Source organism: Podospora pseudoanserina, chromosome 6 (genome assembly GCF_035222485.1).
Source record: "Podospora pseudoanserina strain CBS 124.78 chromosome 6, whole genome shotgun sequence".
In the NCBI taxonomy this organism is placed as follows: domain Eukaryota; kingdom Fungi; phylum Ascomycota; class Sordariomycetes; order Sordariales; family Podosporaceae; genus Podospora; species Podospora pseudoanserina.
In genome coordinates, this window is record NC_085925.1 from 935898 (window position 1) to 950896 (window position 14999).

Sequence of the window (14999 nt, forward strand, 5' to 3'; positions counted from 1 at the left end):
CAGGTCGTTGCAGCGCATCAAAGCAAGCTCTCGTCGCGCATCATCTTCCCCAAGATTGTCATCTTGCCCAAAGCACACCCAACCGTCCTCAAACCGGTCTTTGCAACGTGTAAACCGAGTCACCCACCGAACCACAGCCGAATTCCCTTGACGACCATCACCTGCTGCACACTGCGCCGCCATGGACCGCAATCAGCAAATGGGCGGCGGACTTGGTCCCCGTCATGACCCGTCCTCCAGAATCCAGAAAACCGAGTCAGCAGCCGATCGACTTGCCGCCCTGAAGGCACGCGTTGCGAATGCCGTCGGGAGTTCCAAAGCAAAGGGTGGACTTGGACTCAACACCCCTTTACATCCGGCCCTCGCTGACCTCGGCGCCCCGATCAAACCCGCCGACTCATCTCGATCAGCTCATGGCCAGCGGCCGGTTCCCGACTCCTCAAAGAACTCCAAACCAAAGCCCTTTGGCATGCCCGGATCTTCCAACGATGGCCCTCGACCAAACCCATATCTCGAGCCAAGCCATGGCCCAACAGGAAAGGCAAGAGAATCGCGACAGCTCATCTTCAACCAGAAAGGAAAATACATCGCCCAGGCACAAGCCCTCCGACGACAGGCCCAGCTGGAGGAAATGAAGAAGAGAATCGCCGATCAAGCACGCAAGGCAGGATTAGACGAAGACCGCGACGTGGAGAAGGCATTTGTGGTGGAAGCCCCCCCAGATCTGGAATGGTGGGACGAAGGTCTTATCGACGGCAAGGACTACAGCGGCTTCCCAGACTCGCTCAAGATCGACACTCCCGACAGTATCATCACTCTATATATCCAGCATCCCGTTGCAATCGAACCACCACAAGAGAAGCTGGCCCATGAGCCCAAGCCAATGTACCTGACGCCAAAGGAACAGGCCAAGCTCCGGAGAAACAGGCGCATGGCCGATCTCAAAGAAAAGCAAACCCTCATGAAACTCGGTCTCATGGAAGCTCCCCCGCCAAAGGTCAAACAAAAGAATTTGATGCGTGTACTCGGTGACGAGGCTGTTCGTGATCCCACGGCAGTCGAAGCCCGAGTCAGGAAGGAGATTGCGGCGCGTCTTGACAAGCACTTGGAGGCGAACGAGGAGCGCAAGTTGACAAAGGAGCAGCGGCATGAGAAACTCGCCGCCAACCAAGCAAAGGACGCAGCCAAGGGCATTCATATCCTGGTTTTCAAGATCAACAGTCTAGCCAACGGACAACACAGGTACAAGATCTCACTGAATGCACAGCAAAACGGGCTCAACGGAGTCTGTATCATGCATCCGAAATTCAACCTGGTGATTGTAGAGGGAGGCGAGCACAGTATCAACAACTACAAGAAGCTGATGACGAGGAGAATTGACTGGACAGAGGCTTTACCGTCGAGGGAAAGGAATGTTCAGGTTGGGGCGTACAACACTGCTACGCAGGCTACGGTGAGGGAGTGGTTGAAACCAGAGGATGAAAAGGGGCAGCTGAAGGACTTGTCGGGGAATAAGTGTGTGTTGCTTTTCGAGGGAGAGACGAAGGCGCAGGCGTTCAAGAAGTGGGGGAGCAAGGTCTTTGAGACGGATCAGGAGGCGAGGGAGTTTTTGGCGAGGGTGAAGATGGATAGTTTTTGGACGCAGGCGAAGAATACCCCTTCTTAGGGGAGGTGCAGGAGAGAGGGGTGATTGCAGAGTCAGGCATGTTTATACGTTCTGGTGAGTGTTTTGTTGTAGCTGACCACTGGAAAATGTATCTTCACGTAGTTCGCTGAGTTTGAGCGGGCTAGTAGAATTTCTTGGTGATTCTGACTATGAGGCCACCTCACTTGATGAGTTTTTAACTGCGTTGAGGTCTTGATGCATTCCGTGTGTCTCTCATGGTGCTAATGTGTCTGTTACGAATTACCGCTTGAGTTCTTGTTAAATTCAAAGCTATCAGATTCCGTGCTGCTTGAGAACTCTTGTCTCTTCTTGTAATCCAGTTCTGTGCTGTCTGGCGTTGCTGTCCTTTTCACAACTTTCGCTTGCTCGCGATGCTATCCTCAAGCTCAGATGGACTTAAGGCCCAACCCAAACCTGTTTGTCAACTGCCAGGACCCAAAAGATGTTACCGAGAGAGGTGGATATGCTTGCCTTCCCGTTTGCTATGGTTGCTTTCTGTACGGGACTGCTACTAACGAGGAGATCGTGATTTAGAATTACTTCGAGAAGTGACTTGAAAGGAGATCGGCGACAGCGCCTACTTTCATCGCGCCCCAGCGCTCCGATTATGAGGCCATGGGTTGGACTGCTCTTTTCCAATGAGGCCTAACATGGGATTGCAACTGGGAAAGGATGAACCATGTCCCGGCGAAGGGTTATTTATTAGGTACCTAGTTTCCCAGCCCATGTTGATGGGATAAACCGCGCAGCATTGCCCCTCGCAATCTACGGGGCATGTAAACAAAGAAAGTCAACAATCCCTTCCCTTAACAGCAACTGAAAAAACACCTCTCGACACTACCCTCCAGCCCTTCACCTGCCATATCAAACTGCCATATCAAACTGCCGAGCGAGAGCAGGGTTCTTTTGACACGACATGTCCGTTCATCACCAACGGTCCCAAGATCTACATGAGCACACATTGTTCATTTGATATCACGCCTTCTATTCTCGGTAATTTGGTTCCCTCATACTATCAATCTGCACGTTGTGCTTGCTTACCACAGGTGTTTGTTTGGTGGTCTCATCCCACCATCTAAGCCCTGGCGGTCGGCTGCTCATCGACCAGCCCCTTGATCACCTACCGTTCCTTTGTATCGCCTCGGTGGCAAACTCGAACCTCAAGTCTGCCTTGTAATGGATGTCAAACAGTGTCTCCGTTTTGTTGCACAAACGTGCATATCACAACCTATCTATGAAGCTGGGCGAAGTTGTCATGGTGATACCCACCTTCACAGGAAATGCAGGTCTCCTGGGTCTCATGATGAACTCCGCCCTTTCTGCACATCTGGTCGTCGAGCTTGGTGTCGAAGTTGCAGGTTCCAATGGCAGGTCTGCGGCGGGCAATGGTAAGGGACGTCCCGTGTTTGCTTCAGTTACGCCTCGAGGAAATCGTGGGTATCAACCAGCTCGTTCGTGGATACACAAGCGACGACAGGGGAAGAGATCCTTTTTCGGTTGGCGAGATGTCTCTGCCGTCTCCACGTCGGCAGTTTTGTTTGCGATTTTGACGACTCGAACAATGCCAGGATATGATAACTGCTTCGAGGTATCAAGATGCGAAACTCTATAGGGCCAGTTTTCCACCTTGAGAGCTTACTGTGTGAGATATTCGCCGATCAAGGCTTAACACTCCGGTGGTGCTTACTGCTCAGGAGTTAAGGCAGTGACAAGCCGTTCAGCTCCCAGGCATCAGCATTAATTTGACAATAGGCTTGGATTGTGTCTGTATCGGAAGCTGCTCTTACCATTGGCTCAGCACTTGCAGGTGTGAATATACCGCCGTTATACATCCATCCATGTACCACTCGCCTGACATCAGATGCCATCTTCATCACACTGAATTCACACCCTCACCACCAGACTTGATGTTGATATTTTTGATGTTTCACTGCGGTGCGTGGGGGTCATTTATATCACAGTATTACAATCAATGACTGGCAGCAAGCGCAGTCAACAGCTGAGTAAGCAGCTCGGTCAACACATGGTGCAGCATGTCCCGGGACGCCAGGCCCTTCCTCCCCGGTGGCGTCCAGGTGAGGCCCGGATATGTGCGGCAACGAGTCCGGAAATGTAACCCCACCACCGCCCTCAACCACTCCCCGACGACATCACACATGATCACTCGACAACTTCAAACACAAGTGTGTGCATAGTGGCTTGCAGGATTCAATTCTCACGGTTCAGTGTTCCCCGCGAGCCGTAGACTGACTAGTTGGAACCACACTTGAACAACATCTGGTAAGTATTCTCCCCGTCGGGTCGGTCGCCGACCCTAAACTCACTACCTTACCCGAAGTCCCTTCCCCGACATATCATAAGCGCGGGAGCGGCCCTTCCAGAGGAGTGCAGCATACCTATCGCCGTCCCTGAATCCTTCTATACCACCGAAGGCGTACTAGAACACCAACACACCTCGCCGATCTGCATTCTACATTCTGGTTCCTACGCAATACTCCCAAAACGGAAGGTCGTGATCCTTCTTCCAAAATGCTGAAACACTTCAACTCCATATTTTGAGCTCATAATTAGCATCAATCAGACGAGGTCGAGGCCCCCCCAAAGGGTTAGGTACTCGAGGGGCGAAGCAAGGCTGCTGCTGGCTGGCTGAGGTGTTGTTTTTAACCCATCACCCGCCTATCTACACCCCCTTAGTTGCTCGTCTAACCGATGAACAATTATATCTGCAAGCTGAGGAATGAAACGAGGGGGGATGGTTGATTTGCCACACACGCGCGTCTAGATGTCTGAGGAGGGTGGTAAATGGTCAGATTAGACGCAGTGTTACCTCTTGACAAGATGCGATGGGTTATCTCCTTCTGGGGGGGGGGATTGTAGGTTTGGGGAGGACGTTATCTCCTTTGGGGGTTGGGGTGTCTTGTCAAGATGTCGTACCACGAGCACGGCTCTATCACCATCAGCTGGAGTTGTTGACCAAGACATGACCAAGAAGCGCCACCGAGTCTTGCTGTGGTGATTGTCACCAGTGAAGATATGGCTAACCTCAATGAACACTAGTTGCGAACAAGTAGAATAAGGCGGCAGGCAGGATCAACAAGATTGTATTACCAGCAGAAGAAACTCCGACAGTATCTCCTCACCGCCAATGGGAAGCGTCATTCTTGAACGGTATTACGGCGCACCCAGCAGCCAGGTTCAATGTTTACTTCCATCGAGTTACCCCATATCAACACCAACATGAGCATCACACCACAAAGTCCGGCCCACTAACTCGAACCTCACATCAACACCGTCACCTCATCAACAAGATCCGTTTCAAACCTGTGTAACCATTAACACGAAGAACACAAGTTCAGCGCGCCTGAATATTGAAGCTAGCTCGTCATCAAATCCAAGCCAACATGCGTCTAACCCTCACGCCCTCACCCATTCGCCCAGACGATGACTCAAAATCACCAACATCCCACGACAACAGATTCAGTAGTCCCAGAAGCGCCCAAGCGCGCGGTTAACTCAACACTAGCACCAAATCGTGTAGTTTACACGATGCAAGCTGTTGCTTTTTCCTTGGAGTTTTGGATGTGAAAGAGCGGGGGGAATTAGACGCGATGTACGGCACAGCAGCACAACACCAACACCAAATATCGCCACCAAAAGCTTGCGGAAACTTCCATATTGGTGATGGGGTGTATCTCCGATGTTCGTCCGTCCGGTTATCAGACTGCTGAATTTATTGGAAGAATTAACTTGAATATATTCAAGATGATTTCCCCACCACCTGGTAGGTAGGTATGTACCAAGTCGGACTCCGTTCGAATCCTTCACTTCGACCTGGGGCTCGGAGAGTCAGGGGTGGGAAGGCCGAGCAAGGTACGCTATCATGCGCGTCTGGAAGAGGGCAAGAAGATGAAAGAGACTGAGTCCGAGGCTGCCAGCCAGCCGGCATTGAATATCACGAACGACTTGAAGGGGTTTGAAAGGATAGCATGAACCGTATGTCATCCTCCCCAGGCTTCAACACGAATAAAACGAGGAATATAGCGAGCAAGAGAGACCATACCCTACCACCTAGCCCGGAGTAAAGCATGAGCAAAATGGAATCAACTGACCTTCCTTCCCCTCCCCTGTACAATTGTGATCGCCCGCCCAGACCCTGAACACAATGTGTAACAGCACCACACCACACCACACCGCACACGTGTTTGGTATCAACCCGCGAGTTCTAGACACTGGCTCCCAGGTCTGGGTCATGCTAAACAAGGCTCTCGTTCGCCACCATCTCCTTACTCTCACCGGAACAAGAAGAGACGAACAACCTGTTCCCTCCACAAACCCCTATCACCACCACTGCATGGAAACAAAGAGAGAAAGAACCCACCGACCGCTCCTCCAACAGCGGACCCCTTTTCTCACGCTGAAAACAGCTAGGGGTTGAACACTCTCGCCGTTGACCTGCGTCGGGTCCAAACCCCACCCAGACAGGTGGTAATATCCCTCCCCGCAATCTTTTCTGAGCCTTAACCTTTTTTCGCCCCCAATTCTCATCCATGTTCCATGGTCTGTTGTTCTCGCCAGGATGTTCCCCATCAAGAACGTGCCTGACGCGTACAGTTTGGCCCCGTGTCTGTCTTGAATGCACATGTACGGAGGCGGAGAAGGGGGGAAGGTAGTGTGGGGGGTGATGATACCGTCGAGGCTTCATCAGATGCAAGGTCTGGTGAGGGTAAAGGGGCAAGGAGTTCATCAACCCCAGACATGCTTGGCCCCCCTGGTTGAATCTCCACGCTCAGTACCTCTTCAGAAGAGAAGGACAGCAAAGGCGAGGCCGGTGGCGTAGAACGGAAGGAGATGGTCTTGGAATCTTGGGCGATGATTCCAAAAATATGGACTTTGCCTTGAGTTCACGTGAAGTCTGGGGAAGGCGAGGCCAGGTACACGGGCGAGGGGATCCTCCCGTCTCTTCTTCTGGTGAGACAGGTTCTCGTTTCTGTTCATTCGTGGCCTGCTGCCAGGAACCAGTCTTTCAACCCCAGAGTGCAAATCGTCGCGTCGTATAACTCCGGCGTTGGCTGCGCCCCGCGGGCCCCGGATTTCGGGCATGCTCCGACTGGTCTTTTCAGCCAGATAACGTTGACGTTTATTCACCAAACTTGGTCAAATATTAGAACACCAAAAGAAAAGAAATGACAGAAAAGGTACAAACCCGGCCGGCAAAGTCACCGCGGAGCCCGCTCCGAACCCACGATGTCGTCAAAACCCATCATGCAGATCCCCAGACCGACCGTTGGTTGGCCAGCTTCCGCTCGTCACGTTTATGCTTCCCAAAGAGAACCAGATGAATTAGACGCGCAAGACGACGCTAGCGTAGCACCTTGCTTTTTGGCTTGCTTGGGTTGGGTTGTTGGTTGTTGTTGGTTCGAGTTGCACACTCATACCACCACGCATCAAATCCGTTCATCATCCCATGACGCCGGGGTTCATACTGTTGGTGATGATATGGATGGGAGGGGTTCGGTCTCGGGGTTGTTCGGTGTCCACATGAAGCTGTGGGAAATGCTTGGTCGGGCGCTTCCATTGCCTTGCCTGCCCCCCCTTGACGTGCATCTAACCCAGACTTCTGGGGTTTCGATGAAAATGCAAGAACCAGACTTTGCGAAAGCGAGAGCGAGGCAGAAAAAACAAACTGTCAGAACCTTATCACCAGAAGGAGAAAAAGTCGGGACGAGATTGCTTACTGAGGATGGGAAATTTGCTGCTGCATGTTGTTCACAGCATGCTGCAGCTGATTCCCTCCCTTCCTTCTCCCGCCCAGAGCAGCCGGCCAGCTTCAGCTGTCCTCGTGGGAGTTACACAAAGGGACAAAGGCCCCTCCCATTGACAAATAGTATGATCTTCCGCAGAAGCACAAGATCTTGCAAGTGTAAAATATGCCGGCCTTTCCGTTCTGTCTCGCTTGCTTCCCCGGTCCCGAAAAGCCGGGGCCGTTGTCGTTCTCAACCCACGCCGGGCCCGTCCTCGTGGGTTGATTCAAGCGAAAAGAAGCAATTGTTTATCTCTGGGCATCTCTTTCTCTCATTGAGCCCAACCCATGCACAGACAGGTGTTCATCCCACGTGGATATGTCCGTCTTAGCCAGCGGCACAGCAGAATGGAGCCGCCGCCGCCACCAACCCGCACCCTTCCCTCCCTTTTTTTTTTTTTTTTTTTTCCCTTCTTTCGCGGGGCGACCGTTTTACGCTTCCCCAAATGCCGGAACCGAATGGTTGACGTTTTGTGAGATATCAGATTTTGTTTCTTTTGGTACCTACAGATGAAGATATGCCAACGAAGAAAAGAATGAAACGCCACCAACATCAACTCAATGAAAGAAAAAGAACATTGCATTTTCAATCAAGCCCTCGGAAATGACGTTTATTCCGGAACGGAACGGCCCATTTAGATAGAATGTGTGTATTCGCTCAGTCTGGTAGTTGATTCCTTCACCGAAAACCCGGCGCAAACTCCCCTTTACGATCAACAATCCCACCCAAACACACACACACACATACATACCGGGCGGGAGAAAAACCCCCCATGATTTCCCCTCTATTTGTGTGTTACCATCATGGTTGATGTTACCCAAAGCCCGAAGCCTCACTCGCGGATCCTCGGATTCCGAGGTCTGGATATTCATTTCAGTATCACATCATCTCTTCTTTCTTCACTCTCATCATCAAAAGCGGTCAGGGAAATGCAAACAGATAGATAGATGGGTGGGTGGTTGGGTGGGTGGTGCTTGTGCAGCATGACATCTGCCTCACCCACCACCAACCCACACCACCACCACCAGGACACACTTGATGATGTTGCTGCCTCCATGCTGACATACACCACGCCCATCCCTCTCCCAGTAGTTTTCGGACCCGTCTCGCTGGAACTAATCCCCCCATTATCCCTTACCAGCGCCTATAACAACCAATGATTTCATCTCTCAACCCTCTTTGTCGCTGCGTCAAAAAGGCGGAGTGTGAAAACCAGGTCGTCACCGACCTTCTGTCTTTCTTTCCCATTATTGTTTTAGGGCTGACGGTAGGTCCTGAACATCAACTTCACTATCAAGTCATCAAGAGAGAGAATCGCCGACTCGGGGTCCCCCTTTCGCTGTCTATTCCCCCGACAAAATGACACCGATACCTTACTCTGACATCTTTGGGGGCGAAAGGTCCCCCCCTTCCCCCCCCCAATCTCGCACCTCACATTGCAGCCAACCTCGCATTTGTACCACCACCTCTCTCCTCCAGCATGGCGGAAGAAGAAGAATGCAACTTTATCAACGATATTCACAACCACCAGTGATGACGACTAAAGATTCTTCTTACACCGCCCTTGTGAACCCCGGCCGGTTTGCAGATGTACATTGACGTTGAGTGTACGGTAGGCCCCCAATGCTACGACCTGCCTACCTGACATGCCAATCTTACTCACGTCCCCAACACCGGACCAACAGCGAAGGCATAACGGAGCATGGTAGGGCATATTCGGTTCGGTACCGCAGCGGTCGTAGGGCTGAGAGGTTCGGTCAGAGAAGGCTCCAAGCACAGGAGAGACGTTTCCCGGTGTTGACGAATGAAATCTCTTTTCTGCACGAGTGCCTAGGAAAACCTCGGATTCTGTTTCGCTTTTTGACAGCTTGGAAAACTCAATGAGGGGATTGGACCGCATGTTGCCTATCCAGGGGGCCAAAAGGAGCGGATAATGCCGTTCAATCTTTCGTGATATGATCGGACCTTGTGCGATACGCACTCCCCACAACAGCAGCAGCAAGCAGGTCTCACCTCACACCCTCAAAAAACCCAGCCCTGTGTATATTACCTTCCCGCAATCATGAACGCCATTGTCAGACGAGCGAGCACCCGTGGCCCTAGCTGCAGCTGCCCAGCCGGACCTACCTATCTCCAGGTTCCTTATTTCCCCCTCCGTTCTATCCTGTACTGCTGAGGGACCTACGATAGGCAAGCCAAGGCGGGAATAATGGCCACCATAGGGCTTGGAACGGACAGGCTAGGGTACAGAAACGGAATCGGTGACTGGCCCATAAACGCGGCCGTCCTAACCCCCCCCAAAAAATTGGAGATGTTCTTCTGCAGTGTAATTGGCTGTGTGTGTGTGGGAGGGTAAGATTTTAGGTCCTTTGCTTCTTCGGAATCTTGCCCGCCCCGAGCTGCCATCGGAGGTTGTTGTTGTTATTGTTGTTGGTGGTGGTGGGTGCTCCCGCCCCCAGTATCCGCCCTCCAACGGTTCTTGACATGATAGATGGGTGAGGGTTGGATCCCTACCTGTATGGAGAGTTTCGGTTTCATTTGGGGGATGTAAGGGGATGAGTGAGATGTAGGCGGCCGATGGATGGTGCTGTTAGGGTGCTGTTGGGGTGGTGATTGGTATGGATGATGGTTACGGTGAGTGGTGAGCGGATAGGATATGCAAGACACATCGAGACGGGAGGGAGGAAAGGATCCTCCATCAAATCAATCAATCAATCAATCTACAAGTCGATGCCCTTTCTTTCCCAAGGACTTTCCCACCCAGAGAAACCCCTCCACAGCTACTTGCTCAAGGTAACAATGAGCCCGAACCCAGATCCCACCCCATACCCAACCATCAGACCGCCCAAGGCATAAAAAGCCTGCACTACATAGGTTCAGCTCGCTGTTGTCGCCTTGCCGGCAATTCCTCCAGTGTGGTATTCCTCCCCTACCATCACCAATAATACGAACTGACTGCCTACTTACCTACCTTAAGGAACCCTCGGCATCGTGTTCAGTCCTCTATGCTCAAGTCCCTTTACACGGGTACCCCGGATCAGCTCGTTGGTCCTTGGGTCCTTCACTCAACACCGTTGTGAGCGTGATAATCGAGGTCGAGTGATCCCCCAGCCCCGAACCGCATTCGCGGTAGGTATTGCGCAAACAACCCGCATCCCGAGCCCAAACCTGCGCCGCAGCCCTTCCCTTTCCTTGGGATGATGTTTACTTTGCTTTTCGCTCCCCGAAACTCACCGGCTCCAACTAACCCAACTGTCATATGATCATGTTAGTGCCGATCTCAACTCGGCGTTTAAGCAAGGGCACTTTAACCCCATCACTCATCACCAACAACAACAAGAGGCAAATCAGTTTGGTGCACTTCAATTCTCACTGCCGTCCAATTCTCGGCTTCTCCTCTTTCTATCTCCCCCCATGCTATAGCTCTTGAAAAAAAGACAAATCTTTCCACCCAAGCATATATACACTCATACAAATGACGAAAAGGAAACAATTGCAAGATGACCAAAAGACGTAATAGATGTCAACAGATAATCCCCTTGTTTGCTCCCAAAAAAAAAAAAACCACCGTGAAGTAGTACAAAGCATTCCTCCTCCCAGTAATGTTCTAAACATTTCCCCTCCCAAAATCCCAACCCCATGTTCTTATGAGATACATTATTCGTACAAGTCGCGCTCCAAAAAAAAAAACTCAACTCGCGAGACAAAGGAAAGGAATGAAAAAAAACACAAAATGCCACCAACCACCACCCAGCTTCCCAAATCCCGAGGCGCCTTTGGTATCTAATATAATTCCATCACAAATACAATCCTGAAGCATAAGATATAAAATATAAGAAAGTGTCGAGCGAGTTCAATCACCTCCCCCAAGGATGAACCTGAGAGTGGTGATGCTCATCCCTCCTCATCGTCGGCTGCATCGACCCCAAAACAGAAGTGCTGCACAGCGGAGGGATAGCCATGGGCGGCAACCCCCCCGGTGGCGGGATCATGTGCCCCATGGCGGGTCCCATCCCCCGGTTGTGATGCATGCTGCTCGGATCAAAGCTCTCCGCCCGAAGGTCCAGAGTCCCAATGTCAAAACGCTTGGAGCAGCCGTCTTCCATGTGTCTGTTCGAAACTACAGTTAGCTATTGTTTTTTGAAGGGAGGTAAAAGTCAAAGGGAAACCAACCTCCTAAGGGTATCCTTCCTGGCAAACATCCTCGAGCAGTAATCGCACTTGTGGTTCCGCTCCTTCATGTGCACGCTCTGGTGGTGGCGCTGGAGATCCGTCTTGCGCACAAACTTCTTGTTGCAGTCCGTCACCTGGCAGGGGAAGGGATACTCCCTCTTCTCGTCGTGCGTCTCCATGTGCGCTTTGAAGTTGTAGCTGCGGCTGAACATCTTGCCGCACCCCTTGACCTCGCAGACAAAGTTGGCCTCCTCCTTGGTCGTCAGCCGGCGGGGCGCCCTTCGTGGCCGCTGGACCCGGAACTGTCGCTTGGCGTCGTACATGAAGCTCGAGGCCTGTGGCCCGCTGGCCGCCCCCGGGTAGAACTGGTCTGGCTCTACTGGGTGGTAGTCGGGCTTGTGCCAGGTGGCCGAGGATCCGCTGTCGGAAAGATAGCCGGCTGAGCTGCCCGTGTAGGGACCGTTGTCCGAAGGGAACGAGGTGTGAACAGATCGGGGTGATGGGTACTGGGACGCCTCCATGTGGCCGTACTCGGAAGGGGTGCCCTCCATCTTGACCCGGGGTGTCATGGAGCCGGGCACGGAAGTGGCGGGAGTGTAAGGCATGGACCTGGGCTGGATGGCAGGTGATCGGGGGGCAGAGCCAGTCGGTGGAGGAGTCGACGAGTGGATCGAGTGGGCGTGGCTAGGGTGGGAGTGGTAGACGTCGTGGCCGTATGAGTAGCTGTTGAAGCTCTCATACTCTGAGGAGAGGATGCTAGGCATGCTGGAGGCAGAAGACATGGGATGGTGGATGACGGTGTTGTCCCAAGATTGGCTCATCGAGTCGAGTGGTGGCAGTGAGTTGTCAGTGTCCATGGGAGGGGTCACGGCGCAGGACGGCTCCCCATATAACGACGAGATCTTGTACTGTTGCTCAAGTCCAGGTGATGGGTAGTCGAGCGAGGACCTCTCTGAAGGGCAGTAGGTGTGCGCTGGGGTGGATGGCGACCTGGTGAGAGCAGGCGGTGTGAGATCCATGGTTGGTGGTTGAGGCTGGGTGCCTTGGGTCTATTTATTGAGGTAGGTGGTGGTGGTGGTGGTGGTTGGTGCGTGTGTGCACAGCACCTGTGAGTAAGATAGGGGGGGTAAGAAGGATGACGATGTTTGTTGGAAGCGGCCAGGGGATGCTCGCCCAGTCAGACGTTCTCGAGTCCGATTGGTGTTCAAACACGTCGAGGTACTGAATCGAGTAGGAGGGGGAGGCAGGCCAGATATAGGGAAAGACCGAGAAGGGCACAGGTCTTGATTTGCGAGACCACTTTCAGGTGCGTGCGAACAGGCAAAGCATGAACAAGAAGGCTCTTCACTTGTTGAGATGCTATTCCATAAATCTGAGGCAGGCTGTGGGAGCAAAAGCTGGGTGTGTCTGGACGAGGCAGACAACCAGGGTATCTTATAACATTTGCAGATGTGGAAGAACAAGGTTGCCTGCCTGGCTAATAAAAGAGCGTGCCCATGTTCGTCCAGACGCGCTTCTCGTTGAAGATGTGCGGGTTCCCTTCATGGTGCTGAACCTGACCAGGGGTCAAGGGGGGGTGTGCCTCGAGAGACGCACAACAGAGACTGGGGGCGTCCCTGGGGTAGGAGAGAGAGAAGGATTTTGGGGGTGGGTTCAGGTCCAACGAGCACCCCCTGCTCGCAAAAGAGACAAAAGTGACATGGGGAACAAGGCTGGCGGGCACCAGCCGGAAAGGGCAAGATCTGACTGAACAGGCCATTGTACTAGATGTTGGGTGTGGCAGGGCAACTCTGTCCAGGGGCTGTCGACTGTGAGGTGTGGGAGGGGCAGGTCCCAACTCGGGAAGAAGAGAGGTGGTGACATGGAAAAATAGCAACGCTACACCGGTTTGGGAACGTCTGCGTATCAAGGGTCACAGGGAGTCTAAAAGTAGCGTAGCGGCCAGGATAAGGTGATGAGCAGACACTCGACCTGCAGACAACAGGCACCTCGTTTGAGCTGTTGGAACCCCGTTTCCAGCTCTGGGTGGGGAACGTTTTGGCTCTCCTGCGGGGGCCATCGACAGGGCTGTTGGCAGTCACACCGGAGCAGGCGGGCAAGAGTTGCTTTTTGGCAAGCTGTTGGTGCGAGCGTTCCCTGCCAGACCACTCGGCGACCGGGACGGGGAAGCGGGAGACCGCGCCAACGCCCTCGGGAGCGAGGGGGGAACAGCTATGCCATCTTCACAGTGCTACTTTGCTGCTGCGTAAAGGCCGAGGTCGAGACGGTCCCGAATCATGCTGGGCTGGCTGTCTGTATGGTTTTCCCCAGACCTGCTTGTGTGGACATGCACTGACATGCTCGCAGAGTTGGCGGACAGAGCGGCAGGGTCACGGCAACAAGACATCGCCGTGGAGATCGAGGGCGCGGAATCCGGGGAGCAACTCTGTCTTTGCTGAAGGACGGGAGAGTCGGCGACCCAAGAGAAGGGGTCGAGGGGACGGGAGAGGGCCAGGTGGGCGCGGTTGGTTGCACCCAGACCACGCAGCCCGTGCAGTGCAGACACGGGGTCGGTACGGTGCTGCAGGTGTAATTTCTTCAGTGGTTCCAAGTACCGTGGCTGTAGTAGATGTCTCAAGCGCTTGCGCCTGTTTTTTGCGCGCTGAGGAGCCTCTGAGTGGCCGGCAGACAAACGGAGCGCGATTGCTCTGCGAATTGCAACCAAACTTCATGATGGGACCTTTTGGGACCTGGAACCAACATGACTTTCGGCCCCCCGGCATTTGGAGCTATTGCTGCTGTTGGACGGTAGTTGAGTTGGTGGTGGTGATACCGTGATAGCGTTATCCTCCTCCTCCTCTTTTTCTTCTTCGGCGCAAACTCGCCCCCATGGAGTAAAGCCAGGCCAGCGAAGGATTCGGAGATGGACAGTGGACGCCGAACACCAAAAAGCCCGTCGGGGCTCTCATGATCCAAAAGGACCTTTGATAATCTGTGATAATGCAAATGCAGTGAGCAGCGAGCAGTGAGCAGCGAGTGGGAGCCGTGAGCAGACCAATGGGATCAAAAAGACAGTGCAGATAGATTTGAAGAACAAAACGGTCAGCCAAGAGTGTGGTGAGAAAACGGATAATCGGCCATATGCCGGCCCCCAAACTTGATCAGGTCTAGGTTAGGCGATGGCCCTTGTAATAATTAAGGCTAGGAAGTGGAGGATCTTGCGGGATTGCGTGGTTCGCGACCCACTGATATCCGCTCTTTCGCGCTCTGATTTCTGAATTCGTAGCTCGGTGACTGAATAATAGAATAAAATGATGCTGTGAGGAAGCATGTCATGGAGTGTCAGTGTCGATGGGTAGAAGCAGCAGCGGGATGAACGG

General features: G+C 52.9%; 3 protein-coding genes across 3 annotated transcripts; 1 reads left to right on the forward strand and 2 right to left on the reverse strand.

The window, feature by feature from the left end:
* Positions 1–181: 181 nt before the first annotated feature.
* On the forward strand, positions 182–1666 carry prp3 (U4/U5/U6 small nuclear ribonucleoprotein prp3; the record flags this gene model as incomplete). Its single annotated transcript, XM_062949043.1, has 1 exon — positions 182–1666. The coding sequence occupies one exon, from the start codon at positions 182–184 to the stop codon at positions 1664–1666; it is 1485 nt and encodes a 494-aa protein (XP_062797264.1).
* A 2630-nt stretch (positions 1667–4296) lies between these two features.
* QC764_605380 (uncharacterized protein) lies at positions 4297–7926 on the reverse strand. The gene is made up of 3 exons (XM_062949044.1): positions 5442–7926; positions 4494–5387; positions 4297–4346 (listed from the first exon to the last, which is right to left on the reverse strand). Exons 1-2 carry the CDS (start codon positions 5610–5612, stop codon positions 5175–5177), a joined length of 384 nt encoding a protein of 127 aa, XP_062797265.1. The 5' UTR covers positions 5613–7926; the 3' UTR covers positions 4297–4346; positions 4494–5174.
* Positions 7927–10739: 2813 nt separating this feature from the next.
* On the reverse strand, positions 10740–14737 carry QC764_605390 (uncharacterized protein). Its single transcript, XM_062949045.1, has 2 exons — positions 11641–14737; positions 10740–11577 (listed from the first exon to the last, which is right to left on the reverse strand). The coding sequence occupies exons 1-2, from the start codon at positions 12657–12659 to the stop codon at positions 11325–11327; spliced, it is 1272 nt and encodes a 423-aa protein (XP_062797266.1). The 5' UTR covers positions 12660–14737; the 3' UTR covers positions 10740–11324.
* Positions 14738–14999: the final 262 nt, after the last annotated feature.